Source organism: Ictalurus furcatus, chromosome 21, assembly GCF_023375685.1.
Source record: "Ictalurus furcatus strain D&B chromosome 21, Billie_1.0, whole genome shotgun sequence".
NCBI lineage: Eukaryota > Metazoa > Chordata > Actinopteri > Siluriformes > Ictaluridae > Ictalurus > Ictalurus furcatus.
The window spans coordinates 12,003,446-12,027,566 of NC_071275.1; the positions used below are offsets into that span (position 1 = coordinate 12,003,446).

General features: G+C 40.2%; 1 protein-coding gene across 1 annotated transcript in view; it reads left to right on the top strand.

Annotated features, from left to right (window-relative positions):
* The window catches only part of lrp1aa (low density lipoprotein receptor-related protein 1Aa), a 104,186-nt gene that overhangs the window by 61,674 nt on the left and 18,391 nt on the right, over positions 1–24,121 (top strand). The window contains exons 28-61 of the mRNA XM_053653475.1: positions 390–521; positions 2,371–2,598; positions 3,075–3,249; positions 3,869–3,963; positions 4,389–4,538; positions 4,750–4,890; positions 5,339–5,464; positions 5,627–5,758; positions 6,302–6,436; positions 6,537–6,666; positions 6,881–7,007; positions 7,762–7,913; positions 8,346–8,470; positions 8,990–9,367; positions 12,769–12,958; positions 13,036–13,240; positions 13,708–13,900; positions 15,021–15,146; positions 15,272–15,400; positions 15,733–15,852; positions 16,088–16,201; positions 17,504–17,653; positions 17,782–17,910; positions 18,104–18,220; positions 19,103–19,231; positions 19,394–19,516; positions 19,714–19,854; positions 21,011–21,198; positions 21,314–21,497; positions 21,572–21,657; positions 21,864–21,983; positions 22,562–22,749; positions 22,925–23,130; positions 23,729–23,917. Coding sequence (XP_053509450.1) covers positions 390–521; positions 2,371–2,598; positions 3,075–3,249; positions 3,869–3,963; positions 4,389–4,538; positions 4,750–4,890; positions 5,339–5,464; positions 5,627–5,758; positions 6,302–6,436; positions 6,537–6,666; positions 6,881–7,007; positions 7,762–7,913; positions 8,346–8,470; positions 8,990–9,367; positions 12,769–12,958; positions 13,036–13,240; positions 13,708–13,900; positions 15,021–15,146; positions 15,272–15,400; positions 15,733–15,852; positions 16,088–16,201; positions 17,504–17,653; positions 17,782–17,910; positions 18,104–18,220; positions 19,103–19,231; positions 19,394–19,516; positions 19,714–19,854; positions 21,011–21,198; positions 21,314–21,497; positions 21,572–21,657; positions 21,864–21,983; positions 22,562–22,749; positions 22,925–23,130; positions 23,729–23,917 — 5,253 coding nt within the window. The remainder of the gene's footprint in view (positions 1–389; positions 522–2,370; positions 2,599–3,074; positions 3,250–3,868; positions 3,964–4,388; positions 4,539–4,749; positions 4,891–5,338; positions 5,465–5,626; positions 5,759–6,301; positions 6,437–6,536; positions 6,667–6,880; positions 7,008–7,761; positions 7,914–8,345; positions 8,471–8,989; positions 9,368–12,768; positions 12,959–13,035; positions 13,241–13,707; positions 13,901–15,020; positions 15,147–15,271; positions 15,401–15,732; positions 15,853–16,087; positions 16,202–17,503; positions 17,654–17,781; positions 17,911–18,103; positions 18,221–19,102; positions 19,232–19,393; positions 19,517–19,713; positions 19,855–21,010; positions 21,199–21,313; positions 21,498–21,571; positions 21,658–21,863; positions 21,984–22,561; positions 22,750–22,924; positions 23,131–23,728; positions 23,918–24,121) is intronic.

Below are 24,121 nucleotides of genomic sequence, written 5' to 3' on the forward strand. Positions count from 1 at the left end.
TAATGAGATAGAAATTCAAATTCTTTTAAAATAAACTGTCTCACTGTTTGTCTATATCCTCTGTCTGTCTGCCTGCCTGCCTGAATGTATTACCTAACTATCTATCTGTCTGTCTGTCTTTGTCTCAGTGTCTCTGTTTGTCTCCATCTATCTATCTGTCTGTCTGTCATCCATTCACTTGTCTCTATGTCTGGCTGTCTGCATGCCCATCTGATCCATCTGTCTGTCCATCTCTTTAAGCCTGAAGATTTTGACCTTTAATGAAATGAAGCAGTAAATAAGTTTAAAATAATCTTTCTCTCTCTCTCTCTCTCTCTCTCTGTTGTTTGAATAAAGAATTTAATTGAAGAGGAAATAAATGTCAGATATTTTCTGTGTGTGTGTTTCAGCTCCGAACCCGTGTGCGGCTAACGGCGGTCTCGGCCCGTGTTCTCACCTCTGTCTCATTAATTATAATCAGACGTTCTCCTGCGCGTGTCCTCACTTAATGAGGCTGAGCAACGATAATCACACCTGCTATGGTGAGTGCAGTCTACACACCTGTACACCACTACACACCTGTACACACCTGTACACCTGTACACACCTACACACCTCTACACACCACTACACACCTGTACACACCTGTAAACCTTTACACACCACTACACACCTGTACACACCTCTACACCCCACTACACACCTCTACACACCACTACACACCTGTACACACCTACACACCTCTACACACCTCTACACACCTCTACACAACACTACACACCTGTACACACCTATAAACCTCTACACACCACTACACACCTGTACACACCTGTACACACCTCTACACCCCACTACACACCTCTACACACCACTACACACCTGTACACACCTGTACACCTGTACACACCTACACACCTCTACACACCTCTACACACCACTACACACCTGTACACACCTGTAAACCTCTACACACCACTACACACCTGTACACACCTCTACACCCCACTACACACCTCTACACACCACTACACACCTGTAAACCTCTACACACCTCTACACACCTGTACACACCTGTACACACCTGTACACACCTGTAAACCTGTACACACCTGTACACACCTGTAAACCTCTACACACCTCTACACACCACTACACACCTGTACACACCTCTACACCCCACTACACACCTCTACACACCTGTACACACCTGTAAACCTTTACACATCACTACACACCTGTACACACCACTACACACCTGTACACACCTGTACACACCTGTAAACCTCTACACACCACTACACACCTGTACACACCTCTACACACCACTACACACCTGTACACACCTGTAAACCTTTACACACCACTACACACCTCTACACACCACTACACACCTGTACACACCTGTAAACCTTTACACACCACTACACACCACTACACACCTGTACACACCTGTAAACCTCTACACACCACTACACACCTCTACACACCTCTACACCCCACTACACACCTCTACACATCACTACACACCTGTACACACCTCTACACACCACTACACACCTGTACACACCTGTAAACCTCTACACACCACTACACACCTGTAAACCTTTACACACCACTACACACCACTACACACCTGTACACACCTGTAAACCTCTACACACCACTACACACCTGTACACACCTCTACACCCCACTACACACCTCTACACATCACTACACACCTGTACACACCTGTAAACCTCTACACACCACTACACACCTCTACACACCACTACACACCTGTAAACCTCTACACACCACTACACACCTCTACACACCACTACACACCTGTACACACCACTACATACCTGTAACACTGTACTCCTTCTACACACCTGTCTGTCTGTCATAAATATACAATATTATGCCTCAAGTCAATTTAATCACATTACACACACACACACACACACACAGATGGAAACGATTCTACACACAATTACCTAAGTTCAGCATATAATAAATCATAAATCGTGTAATAAGCTGTCTGTCTGTCTCTCTACCCATAATAAATCACACCATTTATTAATATGTCTTTGTTCCTCTGGCTGTCTGTCTAGCTTATTTAGCTGGCTGCCTGCCATATCTGTATGTGTCTGTGTGTTTGTTGTCTGTCTGCCCATTCCTCTGTCTGCCTGCTGCCTTATTTTTCTGTGCATGTTTGTCTGTCTCTCTGCCAGTCCATCTATCTCTGTCTATCTGTGCCTGTGCCCATCTCTCTGTCTGTCTGGCTTATCTGTCTGTCTGATCATTCACCTCTTTTGCTCTCTCTCTCTCTCTCTGTCTCTCTGTCTCTCTCTCTCTGTCTCTCTCTCTCTCTCTCTCTGTCTCTCTCTCTCTCTGTCTGTGATGTAGAATCTCGTCAGTTCCTGCTGTATGCTCGTCAGATAGAGATCCGTGGTGTGGACATTTATAACCCGTATTATAACTACATCATCTCCTTCACTGTTCCTGATATTGATAATGTGACGGTGGTGGACTACGACTCTGTGGAGCGGAGGATTTACTGGTCTGATGTTCGCACGCAAACCATCAAGAGAGCCTTCATTAATGGCACTGGAATCGAAACCGTCGTCTCTGCAGGTAAAACACACGCCTCTACTGATCAGTACGTTGTGTTCTGATTGGCCACGAGCAGTATGGTGCGTTACTAATGAGTTACTAATAATTACTAAGTAATAATTATTATTATTAATAATAATAAGTTAGTAATGATTTATTAATCAGTTATTAGCCGTAAAATGTTTTCTGATTGGCCGAGAGCAGTACTGTGTGTTCTGATTGGCTGAGAACAATATAATTTAGTCTTTTAAGTCTTTGTTTAAGAATTTTCTGAAATATTTGATGGAGGTCATGAGGCTGAGAGAAACAGAATAAATTTATCTGTAATTAGTGAGAATGACACAAAGAGAGTTAAGAGGTTTTTAAATTTGCATATAAAGTGTAGTTGTTAATAAACACAATTTAGCTCACTGTAACACTACTTTTATATTTAATGTCCAAATGATAGGAAAAGTGATACAATACACTGTGTGTGTGTGTGTGTGTGTGTGTTACAGATTTGCCGAATGTGCATGGCCTGGCAGTGGACTGGGTTTCCCGTAATCTGTTCTGGACGAGTTATGATGCCAATAAGAAGCAGATTAACGTGGCTCGACTGGACGGCTCCTTTAAGAACGCCGTGATTCAGGGTTTAGACAAACCGCACTGCATTGTGGTCCATCCCACACTCGGGTCAGTGCACACACAGAGCTGTCGCTAACACTAATGTCAATGTAGTACAATGTGTGTGTGTGTGAGAGAGAGAGAGAGAGAGAGAGAGCTGAACAAAGAAATATTTTCATCTAAAGTCCACATCTTTTTTTTTCTTTCATGCTTTCTTTTCAACTGAGAATGTTTTCCACTGCGAAAATGAAAATCAGATGGTGCGTGCGTGTGTGCGTGCGTGCACAAAGGAGAGAACATAAGATCTTACACAAACACACATTATCTCTAATGATGCATTTCCCTCCCCAGTTTAAATTGATTGATTTTTTTCTGGTGATAGAACTGAAGTCACCCAACAAAAACACATCAGAAATAAATAAAGTTTTCAGTTTGTAGATTACATCATAGTTTATATCAAGTTAAAATTAATTCCAATGGCAAAATGGCAACACAATCAAGTTTCTTTATCTACAAAATTGTTATTAAAATGTAAATGATTTCTGTGTTGTGTTTTTATGCTAGCTGTGGTAATAGCTGTGGTAATATTTGTTAGCTGTGCTAATATTTGCTAGCTGTAGTCATATTTGCTAGCTAGTAACTAGCAGTGGCTGAAATGTATAATTAAAGTTATTGTGAAATGTTTTAGGAAGATGTACTGGACGGATGGAGACAACATCAGCATTGCCAACATGGACGGAACCAACCACACTGTCCTGTTCACCAATCAGAGAGGACCTGTGGGTGAGTGACGCTTTAATGCTAACACGCTACTGCTAATTCTCTTTTATAACGAGTAGTAAATACTATACTGTTCATCTGTTTATTCACATCTATTTATTAATTATCTATTTGTCTCTCTCTCTCTCTCTGTGTTTGTGCTGTGTGTGTGTGTCTCTCTCTCTGTGTGTCTCTCTCTGTGTGTGTCTCGCGCTCTCTCTCTGTGTCTATGCTGTCTCTCTCTCTCTGTGTCTGTGCTGTGTGTGTGTCTCTCTCTCTGTGTGTGTCTCTCTGTGTCTCTCTCTGTGTGTGTCTCGCTCTCTCCATGTGTGTCTCGCTCTCTGTGTGTGTGTCTATCTCTCTCTCTGTCTCTCTCTGTGTCTCTCTGTGTGTCTGTGCTGTGTGTGTGTCTCTGTGTATGTGTCTGTGTGTGTGTGTGTGTGCTACAGGTTTGTCTCTGGACTTTGATGACTCTCATCTGTACTGGGTCAGCTCCGGGAATGGAACTATCAATCGCTGCAGACTGGACGGAACTGGACTGGAAGTGCTGGAGGGAGTCAAGGGCAAATTAAACAAACCCTCTGCTCTAGCCATCATGGGTATAACACACACACACACACACAAACACACACACACACACACACACGCACAGAGCTTTAGTTAGACTTTGATTTGGAACAAGCGGCCATGTTTAATTACATTTGTGAGTGTTAGTAGTAGTATTATTTATTACCATTATTAAAATGATAATGATTTATTAAATGATAATACTGGGTGGCATCCTCTGATTGGCTGAGTGTCATTGCCTAGGCGATAAACTGTGGTGGGCGGATCAAGGGACAGATCAGATCGGGACGTGCGACAAAAGCGACGGAGGAAACTGGAAAGTTCTGAGGAACAGCACGGCTCCCATGATGCACATGAAGATCTACAATGAGACCGTGCAGACAGGTGTGATGGGGGATGTGGGGGGGTGTGAGGGGGGGATGGGGGGGGGTTAATGTCTATTTCTGTTTTATCATCTATAAATACATTTTAAAAGGTACAGAAACAGTAATTAATTATTAATAAAAAATAAATTAAACCAATTACAAATATACTTGAAAATAAAATATTATATATTATAAAAATATTATTTTGCATTATACACTTATTTATTGTTATATATTATATACTGTATATAAGTATATATTAAAACATTGTTTTTGTACTTATGTGAATATTCATATATATTCATATTCATGGTTTTTTTTTTTACACGTTTTATCATAAACATGAGTCAAACAAATTCTAATATTTCTTAAATATGTAACATTTGAAATAGGTATGCATATATATTGTATACTTAATTTTGTTTATGTAAATGAATTTAATTTTAATTTTAATTTTTAATTTTCAGGCTCGAACCTGTGCAGTAATTATAACGGCGATTGCTCTCAGCTTTGTTTACCCACATCTCTTACTACACGAGCCTGTATGTGTACAGCCGGATACAGCCTGAAGAGCGGACAACAGTCCTGCGAGGGTATCACACACACACACACACACACACACACACACACACACACACACACACACACACAGAATCACTCAAATCTCTAACTTGAATATTGGTAATAAACTCAGTGTTAGTATTCTGTTAATGGAGAAGTAACTTCTGTGTGTGTGTGTGTGTGTGTGTTTAAAGGTGTGGGGTCATTCCTGCTTTACTCAGTTCATGAAGGAATCAGAGGAATCCCTCTCGACCCGGCGGATAAATCAGATGCTCTGGTGCCGGTGTCGGGTTCGTCTCTCACCGTCGGCATCGATTTCCACGCCGGTGAGTTTATAAACAAAGTACAACCATTAATAATAATTCGTGTGTGTATGTGTGTGTGTGTGTTAGAGTAAAATAATCAACTACAGAGTGTAGTGATGAAGCAGAGTTGATTATTTTCCTGTAACAGCACGTCCATGAGTGTTTTATTCCTCTTACACCACAGCAACTTATCAACTGTTACAATTTATTATTTATTATTGAATGACGCGTCATACTTTTTATCCATTTATAGTTATATGGGTTATAGTATAACATGTAAAGAAGTTAGTTCCTGTTCTGACTGTTACCGAGAAACTGACACTGGAGACGCCTTCCATACATATTAATAGAATACACACATTTTCATTATTAATGGAGTGTCCACTGTACATGCCCTCTGAACAAGCCGTTGCTATAGAAACCATAACGCATTAGAACGAGTGCATTAATTATAAATAAACTTGTGATGTGCAGCTGCACTACTGTCAGAGCTGCGGTTAAAGACAACTAATCAACACCTTCGTGTGTGTGTGTGTGTGTGTGTGTGTGTGTGTGTGTGTGTAGATAATGATACTATTTACTGGGTGGACATGGGCCTGAGCACCATCAGCCGAGCGAAAAGAGATCAGACGTGGAGAGAGGACGTCATCACCAATGGCATCGGCAGAGTGGAGGGGATCGCTGTGGACTGGATCGCAGGTTACACACACACACGCGCACACACACACACACACACACACACACACACACACCCAGCTGTAGAAGTGTGTGTTAATGATGATGTGTTTGGGTTGTGTAGGGAATATTTACTGGACTGATCAGGGCTTTGATGTGATTGAAGTGGCTCGGCTGAACGGATCGTATCGTTACGTCGTCGTCTCACAGGGACTCGATAAACCTCGCGCCATCGCTCTGCATCCTGAGAGAGGGTGAGACTGTCTGTCTGACTGTCCGACTGTCTGTCTGTCTCTTTGTCTGTCTGTCTGTATCTCTGTTCGTCCATTTGTCTGTCTGACTGTCTCTTTCTTTCTTTGTCTGTCTCTCTGTCTGTCTCATTCAGTGACTGTATATATGAGTGGATTTTGTAACAGGGTCGTGTGTGTGTGTGCACATGTGCACGTGTGTGTGTGTGTGTGTGTGTAGGTATCTGTTTTGGACAGAGTGGGGTCAGTATCCTCGGATAGAGAGATCTCGTCTGGACGGTAGTGAGAGAGCAGTCCTGGTTAACGTTAGCATTAGCTGGCCCAACGGCATCTCCATTGACTACGAGGTACACACACACACGTACCCGAGTTTTACTTTCACACTTTCACAGAAGAACACATGAATCATGGGATTTTTTTCCTCTGACCTTTAAAGTGTTTTTGTTTTTCAGTGTTTTATAATAAAAAAAAGCCTGAAAGTTTAAAATAACGAGGTTCGTTATTAATCAAACAGTTTTAATCATTAATTAGATCTGAATAAATCTAGGAGAATCAATACAAATCATTTATAGTTTAATTAAGATTAATTTGTTTTAATGCAAATCACCAATCGGATTGGAATACATTTGCATATTAATGAGATGAGTTAGCATCTATGCGCTACATCGAGAGTGAACATTAGCATTACAGTCACATGATGAACTTTTATAACTGTTTATTTACTGTTTATTTATAACTGATTAATGACACAAGCCTGTTTGTTCAATATTCTTCTTATAGAATTACTTCTTTCTTTCCTTTTCTGTTTCTTTCTTTCTTCCTTTCCTTTTTCCTTCTTTCTTTTTCTTTTTCGTTTCTTTCTTTCCTTTTTTCTCTCTCTGTTTTCTTTCCTTCTTTCTTTCCTTTTTTCTGTCTTTCTTTTCTTATCTCCTTTTCTTTCTTACTTTCCCTTCTCCTTCTTTCTTTTTTTCTTTCTTTATTTCTTTCCCTTTTGCTTCTTTCTTTCTTTTTCCTTTCGTTCTTTCTTTCTTTCCTTTTTTCTGTCTTTCTTTTTTCTTTCTTTCCTTTCTTTCTTTCATGTTGTTCTTTTTATTTGTACAGGAGGGTCTGCTGTACTGGTGTGATGCTCGCACTGATAAAATTGAGAGGGTTGATCTGGAGACGGGGGAGAAACGGGAGCTCGTGTTGGCCAGCAATAACATGGACATGTTCTCTGTGTCTGTGTTCGAGAACTACATCTACTGGAGTGACCGGTGAGAGAGAGAGAGAGAGAGAGAGAGAGAGAGAGAGAGAGGTTTACTCTTTACAGCTCTGTTTACTAAAACTTAGTTGTTGTTGTTTTGTATGTTTGGGTCTTAGTCGTGTCAGTGTTTATGTTTATGAGGAAAGTTGCTGGTGTTCAGAGTCGAGTTACGCAGCGGTGGATGTTCTGAGCTCCACGTTCAGATTATTAAAATCACCTGCGGGTTGTTCACACCCCTGAGGTTGCCATGTGTAGAGCTTTACCGCTTTTAAACACACACACACACCCCTTTACACCTGAAAACCCTCAGGGATAGAAAACACTGACTGTAGACAGAAATAGTGTTTAGGTTTGGTTTTTTTGCTATAAAATGTAATATATTTTAACATAAACAAGAGTGTGTGTATGTGTGTGTGTGTGTGTGTGTGTGTGTGTGCATTAGTACCCATTCTAATGGCTCTATAAAGAGAGGAAGTAAACACAACGCCACAGACTCGGTCACTCTGAGGACCGGACTCGGAGTTCAGCTCAAAGACATCAAAGTGTTCAACAGAGCGAGACAGCAAGGTGAGGTTTCACTGTGTTCCTGCTATTAAATAAGTAAATAAACTAATATGTAAATAAATAAATAAATAAATACTACATTTCCTAAAGTGATGTAGGCATGCTGTGTGCCTGAAGAGCAATAATTATTTCAATAAAAGAGTAAATAATTAAGGTTGAATTTAGGTTTTAATTTAATACGTCGTGCTAACTGTCAGAAACTCATTTAATGATTTATTATTGAAATGTTTTTGTTATGAATAAAATGTACTAGTTTATTTTCATTGTAGTTATTTAAATGGAATTTTTTGCTTCAACCTGTTTCACCGAAATAAATAGATAAATAAAATTTAAATAAATGAAATGAACTGAAATGGACAGATGAAAATAAAACCCTGAATATCTCATCTTAAATTATACCCTCTTAAACAACCCTTAAAGGTTCCATGTGGAACTTTTCAGAACGCTGGACGTAAGGAACCATTTCTCTTTTCTGAACATGTAACAACGCCTCGGTTTTTTTCTCCCTCGTGTCTCTGACAGGGACGAACGTGTGTAAGGAGAATAACGGCGGTTGTGAGCAGTTGTGTCTTTACCGTGGGAACGGCGAGCGTTCCTGTGCCTGCGCTCACGGCGCTCTGCATGAAGACGGCCGGAGCTGCAGGGATTACGCCGGATACCTGCTGTACTCGGAGCGCACCATCCTGAAGAGCGTGCACCTATCGGACGAGAAGAACCTCAACGCTCCCGTCAAGCCGTTCGAGGACGTGGAACATATGAAGAACGTGATCGCGTTAGCGTTCGATTACCGCGGCGGCGGCGGAGGGAAAGGCGCTAACCGGATCTTCTACAGCGACATTCACTTCGGAAACATTCAGCAGATCAACGACGACGGCTCGGGGAGGAGAACCGTGGTGGAGAGTGAGTCACTTTATTGATTTACTCACTTTCTACGCCTGGATTTACCGGAGTGGAGGCGTCACTGCTGCACTCCTGATCTCCAACAAGCTGAATCACAAAAATAAATCAAATACATTTGAAAAAAGTCCACGGGATCATTTCAAAAATAATCTCTCTGCTCTTTTCTTTCTTCTTCTTCTTCGGAATTCTTTAGATAGTATTGTAGGTATGTCGTAAACCTGTTTTACAGACATATTGATTAACATAATAATGATTGATTATTAATAATAATAATAATGTTTATTCAGCTGTCAGGCAGCAAACAGTAACATATATCAATACATTTGGTTAATAAAAGATTTTCTAAAAGCAGTTCAGCTTTTAAAAAAACAACATAGAAATAAGATAAAGAACAGCCTCTGTTTGATGAGTACGCGTTTTTGTTGTTGTTGTTTGTTTTTTCTATTTTAACTTTTTGATATTTCGATATAAGGTGTCTGAAAATTTACCCTCACAGCAAAAACAGAAGAACGAGCAGCCCATTCTGTCATTTTTATTCTTCTCTTGTCCTTTATTCCTTTTTCCAGTAGTTGGTTGGTTTATTTTTGCTTTCTTATAAAGTTTATTAGCAGTCAGTTTGATGGACGGATGGACATTTATTAGCTTCATTTGCTGTTCTCTTTTATTTTCTTTCTCTCTAAGTTTATATTATACACTTTTCTCCTTTCCACACCTGTGCATATTTTTTGTTTCTTGACTTTATTGCCGAGTTAGAGAAAGAAAAGAAAAAGAAAACAGCGGAAGAAAGAAATCTGGATCGTTTATTGTTTTTCTGATGACAAAAAGTGAAGTGTTTGAAATTGTTCGCGTGAACTCCGTTTCTGTTTAAACACTGAACGTAAAGGCGTCCATTTTGTAAGTGAAATGTTCTCTTATAATCATTTCTATAACAGAAGCTTATGTGCTGTAGAACCGAGTAATACGAGGACTTTTTCTTTTTTATATAAGAACGTTATACACAGTGTGGCTTCTGTTTCCAAATGATCATTAAGGAGTGTATGATATATATATATAATTTTTTTAAAGAAAAGAAAATAAGCACGTTTAACACTTCACGCCGCGTACAGTACATTTTAAGGACATTTTCCATTTCAACCTTCTTTAAAGAAAATGATGATCTTAGGGAAATTGCTCTAGCAGCTACATTTCCCTACGAGTTCCTTCAGTTCCTTTCTGAATTTTTGTGACATGAAGACGTACAGGATGGGGTTTACGACGGTCGAGGAAGTGGCCATGACGCGAGCAAAAGTAGCGAAAGGTCCGAATCTCGGCAGAGGCCCCGTCACTGTGGATCGATATCCGAGCTGAACCAGCATCAATCCGTAGGACGGCAACCAGCACAAAACAAAAGCCAGAACCAGCAGAACCGACGTGTGGGTCACTTGCGTCTGGTACCGTTCTAACTGGTCCGTCTGGTTTGTTTCACGATTCTGTCTGGTTTTGTGCAGGAAGTGGTATATCTTTCCATAAGCTAGCATGATGACCACCAGTGGAAGAAGGAACGCAAGCAGAAAGTGGCAAACGCCGTACGCTATCTGGTCCGTGTCAGACAGGAAGTTGAAACATATCAAATCCTGCCTGCTTGAACGGAGTTCGGTCCCCGAGACGAGCGTCCTCCAGGTCAACTGCGGAACCGCCAGGACGATCGCCGGGACCCACAGAACCGTGGTGACGATTTTTATTCGCCCACTGCTGCGCCAGCGGTACGCTTTAGTCGGGTGAACCACGATTACATAGCGAACGGAGGCTAGAGCAGCTAGCATGAAAGCGCTAGCAGAGGTGCACATGGCTCCCAGGAAGCTCACGGCTTTGCACATGAAGCTTCCGAAGGGCCAATGGCGGCTCGCTATGGCGACGGTGTGATACGGGATGCAGGACAGGAGGAAAATATCCGCCACGCTTAAGCTCAGGAGGAGAATGTCCGTTCCGTTTGCGTTAGCGTGTTGTATTCCAGCCGTGCTTGTTCTACGTCCCTGTCTCATCGTTCGCAGGATGATGATGATGACCAGGACGTGTCCCACCATTCCGGTCACTAGGATGAAGGTGTCGAAAATGGGAACGAGGACCCGTTCGACATCAGTGGGTCCTGAAATGTTCTCTCCTTCACTTGGTCCTGTGATATTATCCATGAGAAAGATATCCATTCCGTAAGATTCCTACATTGCAAGCGTTCTCTGCGAGAAAGGTCTTCACGGGCAACAAGGAAGTTAACGGTTTAAACAGAGTTTCTCGTTCCAAACACGAGCATGTGTATCTGTCTGTCCAAAAGACAATACAAGGTCTAAAATCCTGTTACACCGCCACAAAGCTCAAGCGTGCGGTTTCTACACAAGGCGATGGTATTCCGGTGAGAACCTGCCGGCTTGGCGTTCCCCCTTGCTCTGTCTTTGTGGAATGAGGAAATCAGATCAATATTTACAGCAGGTGTGAAGTAGATAAAAACCTCGCTGGAATGATTACCACACAGTCTGGAGTCCAAAGCACGTTCCCAGACCGTTGGTTCAAAGGACACAGGACTCATTCATGGTGATATCTTTAGAATCTGTTGAGCTTTTTGTCGAATTTTGATTCCCAGCTCTTGTAGGTTCTTGTCTTGCAGTTCCCAGCTGCGGGGTTTCTCTTCTCCCTAAATCTCTCTCTTTGTATCTGTTAAACCTGATGATTATTTTATATCGTTTAGGTTTAAAGCTTTGCGCTCCTGAAATGCGAGGTTTATTAAACGTCTCGCGTCCGTTCGTGAACCTTCATCCTTTCTGTTAATCCACAGCTGATGTTTCTGTCTGAAACAGGACGTTGAAGCCGTGTGAAGTGCTCGTGAGACGAGCGTGTCCTTTGATCTGTTTGGCTAGCCCAGTTGGATGGTTTCCAGTTTCCAGTTTGCCGAGTTTAATTTCGATCCATAAAAACATCTTCAAAGCTTCACCTGTTACAGACAGTACGATGTGATTTGGTCTTGTGTGCGTTTCCTTCATATAAACGCCGATGACGCCTTGTACTTTGATCCTCGCAAAAACACAGCACTTCGTTCTTCTCCGACCGAACACCAAAGATGTGTGACAGTGCATTTTATATGCAAAATATTACTGAGAACAGCAGAACGTGTTCTACATTTACATTTATTCATTTATTCATTTAGCAGACGCTTTTATCCAAAGCCACTTACAAATGAGGAAATACAAGCAAAGCGATATATCAAGCGGGGAACAATACGAGTCGTGCTACTGTACACGCTACTGTACACGAACTACTGTACACGAACTAATTGAGTTCTAGAGAAGCAAAGTGTCGAGGTGTGATAGCCAGAGTAGGTGTGTTGTTATTTTTATTTATTTTATTTTATTTTGTCTGGCTCTCTCCTGCAGGTGTGGGTTCGGTGGAGGGTCTGGCGTATCACCGAGCATGGGACAGTCTGTACTGGACCAGTTACACCACGTCCACCATCACACGCCACACCGTGGACCAGAGCCGGTGGGGGGCCTTCGACCGGGACGTGGTGGTCAGCATGGCAGGAGACGACCATCCGCGAGCTTTCGTCCTCGACGAGTGTCAGAAGTAAATCACGCTTCACGTCTTCCTGTGAATTTAAAACGAATGCTTTCATTAAAAACCTTTGTTTCTCCGCTCCTCAGTCTGATGTTCTGGACCAACTGGAATGAACAAACTCCCAGCATCATGCGCGCTCAGCTCTCGGGATCCAACGTCCTGGCCATCATCAGGACCGACATCCGAACCCCGAACGGTCTCGCTATAGACCACCGCGCTGAGAAACTCTACTTCACTGACGCTACGCTGGACAAGATCGAGCGCTGCGAGTACGACGGCAGCCATCGCTACGTGAGTCCAACACACACTACACACCCTTTATTTGACTTTTTCACTTTATTTTATTTTATTTTGTTACATTTTATTTTATTTCACATTATTGTATTTAATTACATTGCATTTATTTTATTTCACTTTAGATTATTTTATTTTATTTCACTTTATTTTATTTTTATGCCATTACAGTTTCATAGCTGTACTTTAATACAAATATTTTACAAACATCTAAATATGTTCATGTTTTAAAGTTTATCTTTCTATGTGGAAATGATTTCTTTTTACCTGAAATAAACAACTTATAAATTATGCTTAAATAAAACACGCACACACATACACGCACCCACACACACTCTCTTTACATTAAAAGAAATTGTCACGATATCTACACATTTACATATCTGTATTTTAGAAAACAAATTAACATAATTATAAATAACAGACTTTTTTAATTGCTTTAATGTGTGTGTGTGTGTGTGCAGGTGATCTTGAAGAACGAGCCGGTTCACCCGTTTGGTTTGGCGGTGTACGGTGATCACATTTTCTGGACAGATTGGGTTCGGAGAGCCGTGCTGAGAGCCGGGAAATACGTAGGAGATGACATGAAGGTGCTACGTGCAGACATTCCTCAACAGCCAATGGGAATCATCGCCGTCGCCAACGACACCAACGGCTGTGAGTCTGAGCCGAGGGGGAATAACCGGGTTTGATCTGGGGAATCACACATGGACAATGCGGATAAACTGGAAATAATGGAATTTTACTGGAATTATATTAAATATAAAGATAATATCAGTTCAGAGCAGGCAGCTATGGAGTGTAATATGTGTGTGTGTGTGTGTGTGTGTGTGTGTGTGTGTGTGTGTGTGTGTGTTTGCGTCTCAGCCAGGTAATTACGTGCCAAAAGTAATTTCAGAAACTGACACGGCTAATAACAAGTCCATAATGCTGAGGAGCGTGACCACATGCGGGCACACACACACACACACACACACACACACACACACACACACACACACAATCGATATCCATCTAAAGGTGATGCGACTCATTTCTCCAGACTCGGTTCTCAATCTACAGCCCACCGTCACGTCTGCTCATAAGTATTTGCCCCCTTTCCTAACACCAGGTTACAGTGTTTCTCAGTTCTGTATGAAAAGTTGAATAACTTTATTTTATACGCTGATATTAGCTGTGCACTATACGAGCTAGCTCTTTAGCTTTTTATAGTTAGTTTGCTACTCTAATACCAGGTCTCGTTAGATTATTGCGTAGTAAACTGATTCAGTCTAGCTAGCCTTATTACACGATTATCCCGTTTAGTAATATAGCGTGAGTATTTATGGTAAAGTAATACCGCTTGGTAGCACACACGTGTTAACTGTTAACATTTTAAAATGACCCTAAGTTTTATAAAATGGTTTTAATGAATATTAATTTATTTTTTAATATATTATATATAATATAAACTCTTTATGTCCTAATATATAATTATTCAGTATTTTCAGGGGAGTTAATATCAGTGTAGTATTTTTATTTGTTGTTATAAAGTAATAAGAGCCAACCAGCTTCCATTATGCAAATAGTTTACCATGGGGAAAGGGGCGGGGCTAATAGGGTTTGGGGTCTGTGTAATTTGCATGTTAATACAATCTGGTTTTCTCAATAAGAGTAAAAGTATTGGCACCTTTTCTGTAGAATGACATTTTTCTGATCTCAGAGCTGCTCTCTCCTGCCATCACATGTTTACTGCAAGAACTGCAATAAATCTAATTGTTTGTGTGTGTGTGTGCAGGTGAATTCTCACCCTGCAGGGTGAATAATGGAGGATGTGAGGATCTGTGTTTGTTGTCGTTTGATGGACGAGTGAACTGCAGCTGTAGAGGAGACAGAAAACTTCTGGAGGACAACACCTGCATTGGTACAACACACACTCACACACACTGATGTTGTACACTGTGGATGCAATAGATCAACTAATGAAATTAACTATGATGAACTGTGTGTGTGTGTGTGTGTGTGTGTGTGTGTGTGTGTGTGTTTCAGTGCCGAACACCTCCTGCAGCAGTGTTAACGATTTTCAGTGTGTGAACGGAGACTGTATCGATTACACACTCACCTGTGATGGAACGGCGCACTGCAAAGACAAATCAGACGAGAAGCAGTTTTTCTGCAGTGAGTGTGTGTGAGTGTGTGTGTCTGAGTATGTGTGTATGAATGTGTGTGTGTGAGTATGAGTGTGTGTGTGAGTATGAGTGTGTGTATGAGTATGAGTGTTTGTGTGAGTGTGTGTGTGAGAGAGAAAAAAGGTTCTTCAGTGGTTCCTTAAGGGTTCTTCAAGGGTTCTTGGAGCCGTTAAAGGTTCCCTTACGGGACAAACAAAGAACCTGAAAGCTGAGAGCTGAAATTAATGTACAAGCTGAATAAAAATCAAACAATTTAGAAAATAAGTCAAATGTAAGTCTGTTTATACTGCAACTAACTCTGAACTCTGTGTGTGTGTGTAGATAACCGAGTGTGTAAGAAGGGTTATAAGCGGTGTGTGAATGGTCGCTGTGTGAGACTGAGCTGGTGGTGTAACGGCCGTGACGAGTGTGGAGATAACTCGGACGAGGCTTTCTGTAACGGTGAGGAATATAAAACCTTTTTTTTTTAAATTAAAAACATAAACAATCTTTATATTTATCTGTTCATATGTTAGAATAATCATATATACGTGTGTGTGTGTGTGTGTGTTTACAGAACTCAGTTTTGTTAATAAATGTAGAAACTGTGTAAGGTAACAGAGATATAGTAGATAGAACTAGAGCTGTAAAAAGTGTGTGTGTGTGTGTGTGTGTGTGTGTGTGTGTGTGTGTGTAGCGACCTCGTGCACTCCTGATCAGTTTCAGTGTAGAGACGGTCGCTGTATCTCCAACTCCACTCGCTGTAATCAGGTGATTGACTGTGACGACGCCACGGACGAGATGAACTGCAGTACGGTTATCTATCTATTTATTTATTTATTTATTATTATTTATTTGTTTGTCTGTTTGTTTGTTTATTTATTTATTTATGAAAATCATTCATGAAGTTTATTCCAGTTCACACCATGATAATGAAAAATGCCCGTTTCTGATTGGCTGAATTACAGCTCCTGTTTCTCTGTTACCATGACAACAGCACTAAGTGACAGTTTGTAGGCCTATATATATATATATATATATATATATATATATATATATATATATGTATTTTTACATTAGGAATTATTTATGAGCTATTTGTGTTTTAATGTTTTAATTAAAAGCTTCTGCAGAAACATGACAGATGTTTTTAATATTTTCTGTTTTGTTTTTATTTAATTCCATGTTTTTAAACGAAGTATAAAATAAATCTTTTTCTTTCAAGTATTATATGTAGTAGAGGTGTAACTTTACTACATTACATTATTACTGACGCATATACATTATTCAGATTGAACAAAGGAATATGAATACAGAGACGGATCGCTGTGGATCCGCGAGATCATCCGAAACGAGTGTAAAGTGGAAGCTCCTGCAGACGGTTGCCAGATTTCAGTAAAACTCCCACCACCGTGTGGAATCTGTAGCATGTGAGGTTTATTCAGTGAAACTCTCGACTCTGAGGCCATGCTGCTTCTCTCATGTTTGTAGTTTTTCTCAAGTTTGTATTATTATTATTATTATTATTATTATTATTATTATTCAAATATATAAAAAGTTAAATATAAAAAAAAGTCAAATATATCAAAAGTTTGTGGACACTCGACTGAAACGTTTCTCAAGATATTAAACCCTTTTGATCTGAAGGTGTATGATTAAATGTGTGAAATCAGTGTCGTAGACAAAAATATCATCGTGCCAACGTATTCATTTCTTTCATTAGAAAACTAACATTTTATTTACAAAAACATATTTATATAAACGGATGACTCGGAGTGAAATATTCAGAAAAGCAGGAGAACTCCTTTAATCCTGTTTAAAAAGCATCTCAGGGAAATTTCTCAAGAAATCGGGTGAGAAAATGCCAAGAATACATTTCTGGAAATTCTTAGCAAAAAGGGAGTCTACTTTGAAGATGTTAAAATACTAAATTATTTTGATTTATTTTGGATTTTTTCTCACAACATAATTCCCATAGATCCATTTGTGTTACTCCAGAGTTTTGATGACTTTATTATTATTCTAAAATGTGGGAAAAAATAAAATAATCAATTAGTGTGTGTAAACTTTTGACCGGTTGTGTGTGTGTGTGTGTGTATATTTTCCTCTCCAGCTGCGACTGACTGTTCCAGTTATTTCCGTCTTGGAGTGAAGGACACGTTGTTTCAGAGGTGTGAGTTCACTACGCTGTGTTACGCTCCGTCGTGGGTGTGTGACGGATCAAACGACTGTGGAGACTTTTCTGACGAGAGTAACTGTCCAGGTAACACACACACACACCAACACAAACAAACAGGCTTGTGTTTTTTTATGAATATTTTTTTATATATATTTTTATGATTATTATATATATATATATATATATATATATATATTTTAAATTCCCATCAGCTCCTGCAGGCGGGAAGAAAAAATGTCCCTCTAACTTCTTCTCGTGTCCGAGCGGCCGCTGCATCCCACAGAGCTGGACGTGTGATAAAGAGAACGACTGCGAGAACGGAGCTGATGAAGTCAACTGCAGTGAGACACACACACACACACACACACACACACACACACAAACACACACACACATACAGAGTTTATTAAGTTTATAAATTGACCTCTGCATGTCTGTCTGTCTGTCTCTCTCTCTCTCTCTCTCTCTCTCTCTCTCTCTCTCTGTGTGTGTGTGTGTGTGTGTGTGTGTGTGTGTGTGTGTGTGTGTGTGTAGATAAGGTGTGTACAGTGTCTCAGTTTGAGTGTGGGAATCATCGCTGTATCTCCAGCAGCTGGCTGTGTGATGGAGCGGATGACTGTGGAGACGGGACTGATGAGGACAGCAGATGCAGTGAGTCACACACACACACACACACACACACACACAGAAAAACAGACATGACGCCATGGTTACCATCTTAATCAAAAGGTAAAAGTTTAAACTTAATAAAGTTAAATAAACTTTAGACTGTGTCACTCACACTCTGTTTTACTGCGTAGATAAAAACTGGTGATTCATTTGTACACATGAATCGATTCACCTGATTCACTTCAAAGATTCAGATAAATAACCTGATGTTACAGTCTAGTGATACATTATATACTGCTCATGCTTACAGTGTCATGTTATAAAGTATATATGAATAATTTATGTGCATATAAAGTATATTACTGCGTGCGCCACATAGAGAATCGTGCAAATGAATCAATTCACCTAATTCACTTAAAAGAGTCGAATAAACAGAATCGATATGCTAATATTTTTAGTTCAAAAAGTAAAATGTTAACCATTTGCCGTTTTTTATATTTAACCTAAACTTTACAAAATGTGTTATTATGATTCTTTGTTTATTTATTTACGCATACTTTTATATCATTGATGCTCAACATCGTCAACAGAATGGTCTGAATGTAGAATATTGTCAGTGTGTGGAAGTTTTGTTCAGGTCACTGTGCTACCTTAAACTTTTACAGAAGTGTACATTTGGAGAAATGTTGATTTACTGTACATATAAGGATTTTCTTCTTTTTTTAAAAAGAACATTGGGACAAATTCCAAACAATTTTCTTGCTAAATAGTGAAATTTATGTGAAATTTATGCGACAATCTCTCAAAACACATTATTGCCAAGTTTGATCTATGTTTGTATTTACTTTTATTTTGATATATACCTGATTTATTATTTACAAAATCGATTTTCTTAATAGAAACAATGTTTATTCTAATCTCCAGAGAATAAGACGTGCACTGCAGAGGAGTTCCGCTGTCTGGGTTCTACCAGGTGTATTCCGCAGAACTGGGTGTGTGACGGAGACCGAGACTGTCCCGACGGAGCTGATGAGAGCACCAAGGCCGGCTGCTGTCAGAACTTCTTTATTTTATTATTACTTTATTATTGTCTTTATTATATAATCATTATACTGATTAAATATCATTGAATTCATTTATTAAATGTTTTAATAATTTCAGTTTGAATGAAGGTTTGCTCTGGTCACATATAACCGCGTGTTTCCTCCTCTCCAGATTTCAGTAACACGTGCGACGCCAAAGAGTTCATGTGCCGTAATAAGCAGTGTATCCCCAAACACTTCGTGTGTGACCACGATAACGACTGCAGCGACGGTTCAGACGAGTCCATCGAGTGCGGTGAGTGTGTGACATTCATCAAAGCACTGCTCTGATTGGTTAGAAAACATCTGGAAAGGCGGTAAACGTCGGCGTTTTTCCCCTGGCAACAATGATATTGATGATTTTATATATTTTATGTGTATCGACTCTGTTTAAGTTTGGCGTATAATCAGATATCTAACGGATGTGATTATTTATTTTCCTTCTTCACGCAGAATATCCCACATGTAAGCCTAACGAGTTCCGCTGTGCTAACGGCCGCTGTCTGATCCAGAGCTCATGGGAGTGTGATGGAGAATTCGACTGTCACGATCGCTCAGACGAAGCGCCGAAAAACCCCAACTGCAGCGGCCCAGGTGACTTTACACCGCTGAGCGTGTTACAGGAAACTAATCACCAGCAGCGGGGTGTGATGACGCGGACTTTCTGCCATCACCCGCAAGCTGATTATTTTCCCAAAGTGTTTTATTCCTCTTACGCCACAGCAAATAATCACGGGTTACAATTTTTATTAACCAAGGAACGACATGTCATACTTTTTATCCGTTTAGAGTTACATTTAATGCTTTGTGAAACGAGTTGGTTCGTTTTCTCACTCACGTTACAGCAGCTATAAACCATCATTCCCTCACCATCTCTCTCTTTATTCTCTCTCTCTGTTCTCTCTTTATTCTCTCTCTATTCCCTCTCAGTGCTTTTTGTGCGTCCATAAAAATGAATGCATAAATACTATATATGTGTGTGTGTGTGTGTGTGTGTGTGTGTGTGTGTATGTGTGTATATATATATATATATATATATATATATATATATATATATATATATATATATATATATATATATATATAATTTATGCATTACTTATGTAAGTATTTATGTGTTTTTTTACAGATGCAAAAAAAAGCACGGAATTAAACTACAGTCCTAAATGAATAATATATATTCTGGTGTGTGTATTGGGTTCTTTTCAGTCTTATGTGATTAGACAAACAGTTGTGTAAAGTTTATATTTGTAACATTCAGTTTGTGGATTTTATTTTAAATAAATGAAAAAATGGTACTGAAAGTTTGCCCCCATACGATCAATCGATTAATCGAAAAAAATAATCGGTTACGAAAATAATCGTTAGTTGCAGCCCTACATTGGACATTATTTCCACTAAAATATTCAACACCCATTGTTATAGCCATATTTGTTATTTTACATGCAAAATTGAAATTCAGGGTTTTTTGTATGACAATGAGTAGTTATGATTTATTATTTAGGATTATATTATGTTTTGTTGTATTTAACGGTGTGTTTGCTCTGAGGTCATAGGTCATGTGTAATAGTGAAAGGTGTATGTGACGTAGGTTAACCTTGTGGGGGAGTGGACGGAAATGTTGAGCTATTTCCAAAGCACAGAAATGAAATCGTACTGAATCAAGCGTGTATCTTCTTGTGATTTTGAAACTTTTCTTAACAAGCATGATTTTTAAATAATGTTCTTTCTCCTGTTTGAATAAATCCAGAGAAGACGTGTAACGACACGGCGTACACGTGCGGGAATGGGAAGTGCGTGGACGACACGCTGCTGTGTGACCGTAAAGACGATTGCGGCGATGGCAGTGACGAGCTCAACTGCTTCATTAACGAGTGTTTGAACAGTAAACTGAGCGGCTGCACTCAGCTCTGTGAGGACATGAAGATCGGCTTCAAGGTCGAATACACCACTATTTTTATTTATTTATTATTAATTAACAAGCGTATTAAAATGCGTTGCGTATACTAATGATTTTACGGATAGAAATAAAATGGTGTAATTCCCCTGGCAGTGCCGCTGTCACGCCGGGTTCAGACTGAAGGATGATGGGAAGACGTGCGTGGACGTGGACGAGTGTTCCAGCACGTTCCCCTGCACTCAACACTGCATCAACACACACGGCAGCTTCAGGTGTTTGTGTGTAGACGGATATCAGCTCAGTCCTACCGACCCCACCATCTGCAAGTCCACCTCCGGTACGCTCAATAACAAACAAACAAACAAATAAACAAACAAACAAATAAATCAATAAGTTTTGTTTCTCCCTCAGACGAGGAGCCGTTCCTCATCTTCGCCAATCGCTATTATTTAAGGAAGCTCAATCTGGACGGATCGAATTACACACTTTTAAAGCAGGTAACTTATTTATTACGTCATTTTAATAAATTATTTATTAAATAAATTTTAATAAAATAAATAAAGATTTATTTTTTTACATGATGCTGTATTTTCCACTTGTAATGTACACACAGTGTTCATTCAGTACATACAGTATGAACAACACTAATACCTCTGTGTGTGTGTGTGTGTGTGTGTGTGTGTGTGTGTGTATGTGTGTACAGGGTCTGAACAATGCTGTAGCTCTGGATTTTGACTACAGAGAGCAGATGATTTATTGGACAGACGTGACGACGCAGGGCAGCATGATCAGACGCATGCACATTAACGGCTCCAACGTTCAGGTAACGACTTTACGATCTCGTTAATTATTAACACTTTCTCGAACACAGTGTTTATTTATATATATATATACACACACACATACACAGTATTATACAGTAGGTATTCAATTTAATTAAAACAAATTCCTTGTCTCTGTTTTTCTCACTTTATTTCTGCCTGAGAGTAAAATTAAATACAGTGGTGCTTGAAAGTTTGTGAACCCTTTAAATAGTCCTAAAAGTAAATAAAGAGAACCCAATTACACAAGTGAGTTTAATAAAAATATTATACTTGGTCATTTATTTATTGAGGGAAATGATCCAGTATTACATATCTGTGAGTGGGAAAGTATGTGCACCTCTAGGATTAGCAGTTAATTTGAAGGTGAGATTAGAGTCAGGTGTTTTCCATCAGTGGAATGAAGATCAGGTGTGAGTGAGTGAGCGTCCTGTTTTATTTAAAGAACAGGGATCTATCAGATCCTAATTTTATTTAAGATAAAAGCACAACAGTACTTTATTACAAGATTTATTACTTTATATTCTTTTTTTATATTATTTTAAGTCTAATGTTCTGTTCTCTGATTGGTTCTTGGCAGGTCCTTCACCGCACATCTCTTAGCAACCCTGACGGTCTGGCAGTTGATTGGGTGGGAGGGAACCTGTATTGGTGTGATAAGGGGCGGGACATGATCGAGGTGTCGAAGCTAAATGGCGCATTCAGGACGGTGCTGATTAACACGGGGCTGAGAGAGCCAAGAGCCATCGCTGTGGACGTCCGCAACGGGTGATCAAACACACACTCACACACACACACATACGCACACACACACTCATAAATAAAGGAATAAATGGGATATGTATAGTGTATGTGGATGGAAGACAGTAAAGAATGTATTTCATATGAAGATGTAATACTGGATATTTTGAACACACTTATGAAATATAATCTGTACCTTCAGGTACCTGTACTGGTCGGACTGGGGAGATAATCCTCATATCGGCCGTATCGGGATGGACGGGACGAACCGCAGTGTGATCGTGCAGGAGAGAATCACGTGGCCAAATGGATTAACACTGGATTTCATTAATGACCGAATCTACTGGGCCGACGCCCGAGAGGATTACATCGAATTCTCTGACCTGGACGGCACCAACCGACACACAGGTACGCCCTGAAAAATACCCACACACAGGTACACCCTGAACCACACCCACACACAGGTACGCCCTGAACCACACCCACACGCAGGTACGCCTGAACCATACCCACATGCAGGTACGCCTGAACCATACCCACATGCAGGTACGCCCTGAACCACACCCACATGCAGGTACGCCCTGAACCACACCCACATGCAGGTACGCCCTGAACCACATCCACACGCAGGTACACCCTGAACCAAACCCACACACAAGTACGCCCTGAACCACACCCACACGCAGGTACACCCTAAACCACACCCACACACAGGTACGCCCTAAACCACACCCACACACAGGTATGCCTTAAAACACACCCACACACAGGTACGCCCTGAACCACACCCACACAGGGCTATAATAAATTACATTAATGTATAATCTGTACTCATTGTTTGATTTTTATTGTCATTGTATTCTTGTTATTAATAGTGCTAACAGTTTTGCGTGTGCTTGTGTATGTTGTGTGTGTGTACATACGTGTGTGTGTGCGTGTGTTCGCATGCATGTGTACATACGCGTGTGTGGGTGTGTGTGTGGGTGTGTGTGTGTGTGTTTTACAGTGTTAAATCAAGACATCCCTCACATCTTTGCCATGACTCTGTTTGAGGAGTTTATTTACTGGACCGACTGGGAAACAAAATCCATCAATCGAGCTCATAAAACCCTCGGCACCAATAAAACCCTCCTGATCAACACACTGCACCGACCCATGGACATCCACATCTACCATCCTCACAGACAGCCCGAAGGTGTGTATACACACACACGCGTGCACACACACACACACACACACACACACACACACACACACACACACAAGAAAAGGATAGTTACCTTTCAACATCTATAACATAATTATAACACTATGTAAATTATGATGTCAGATTTTCACAGTGTATGTATAGAATAGTGTATAATGATATAGTGTAGTGTATAGTAAATATACTATAGTG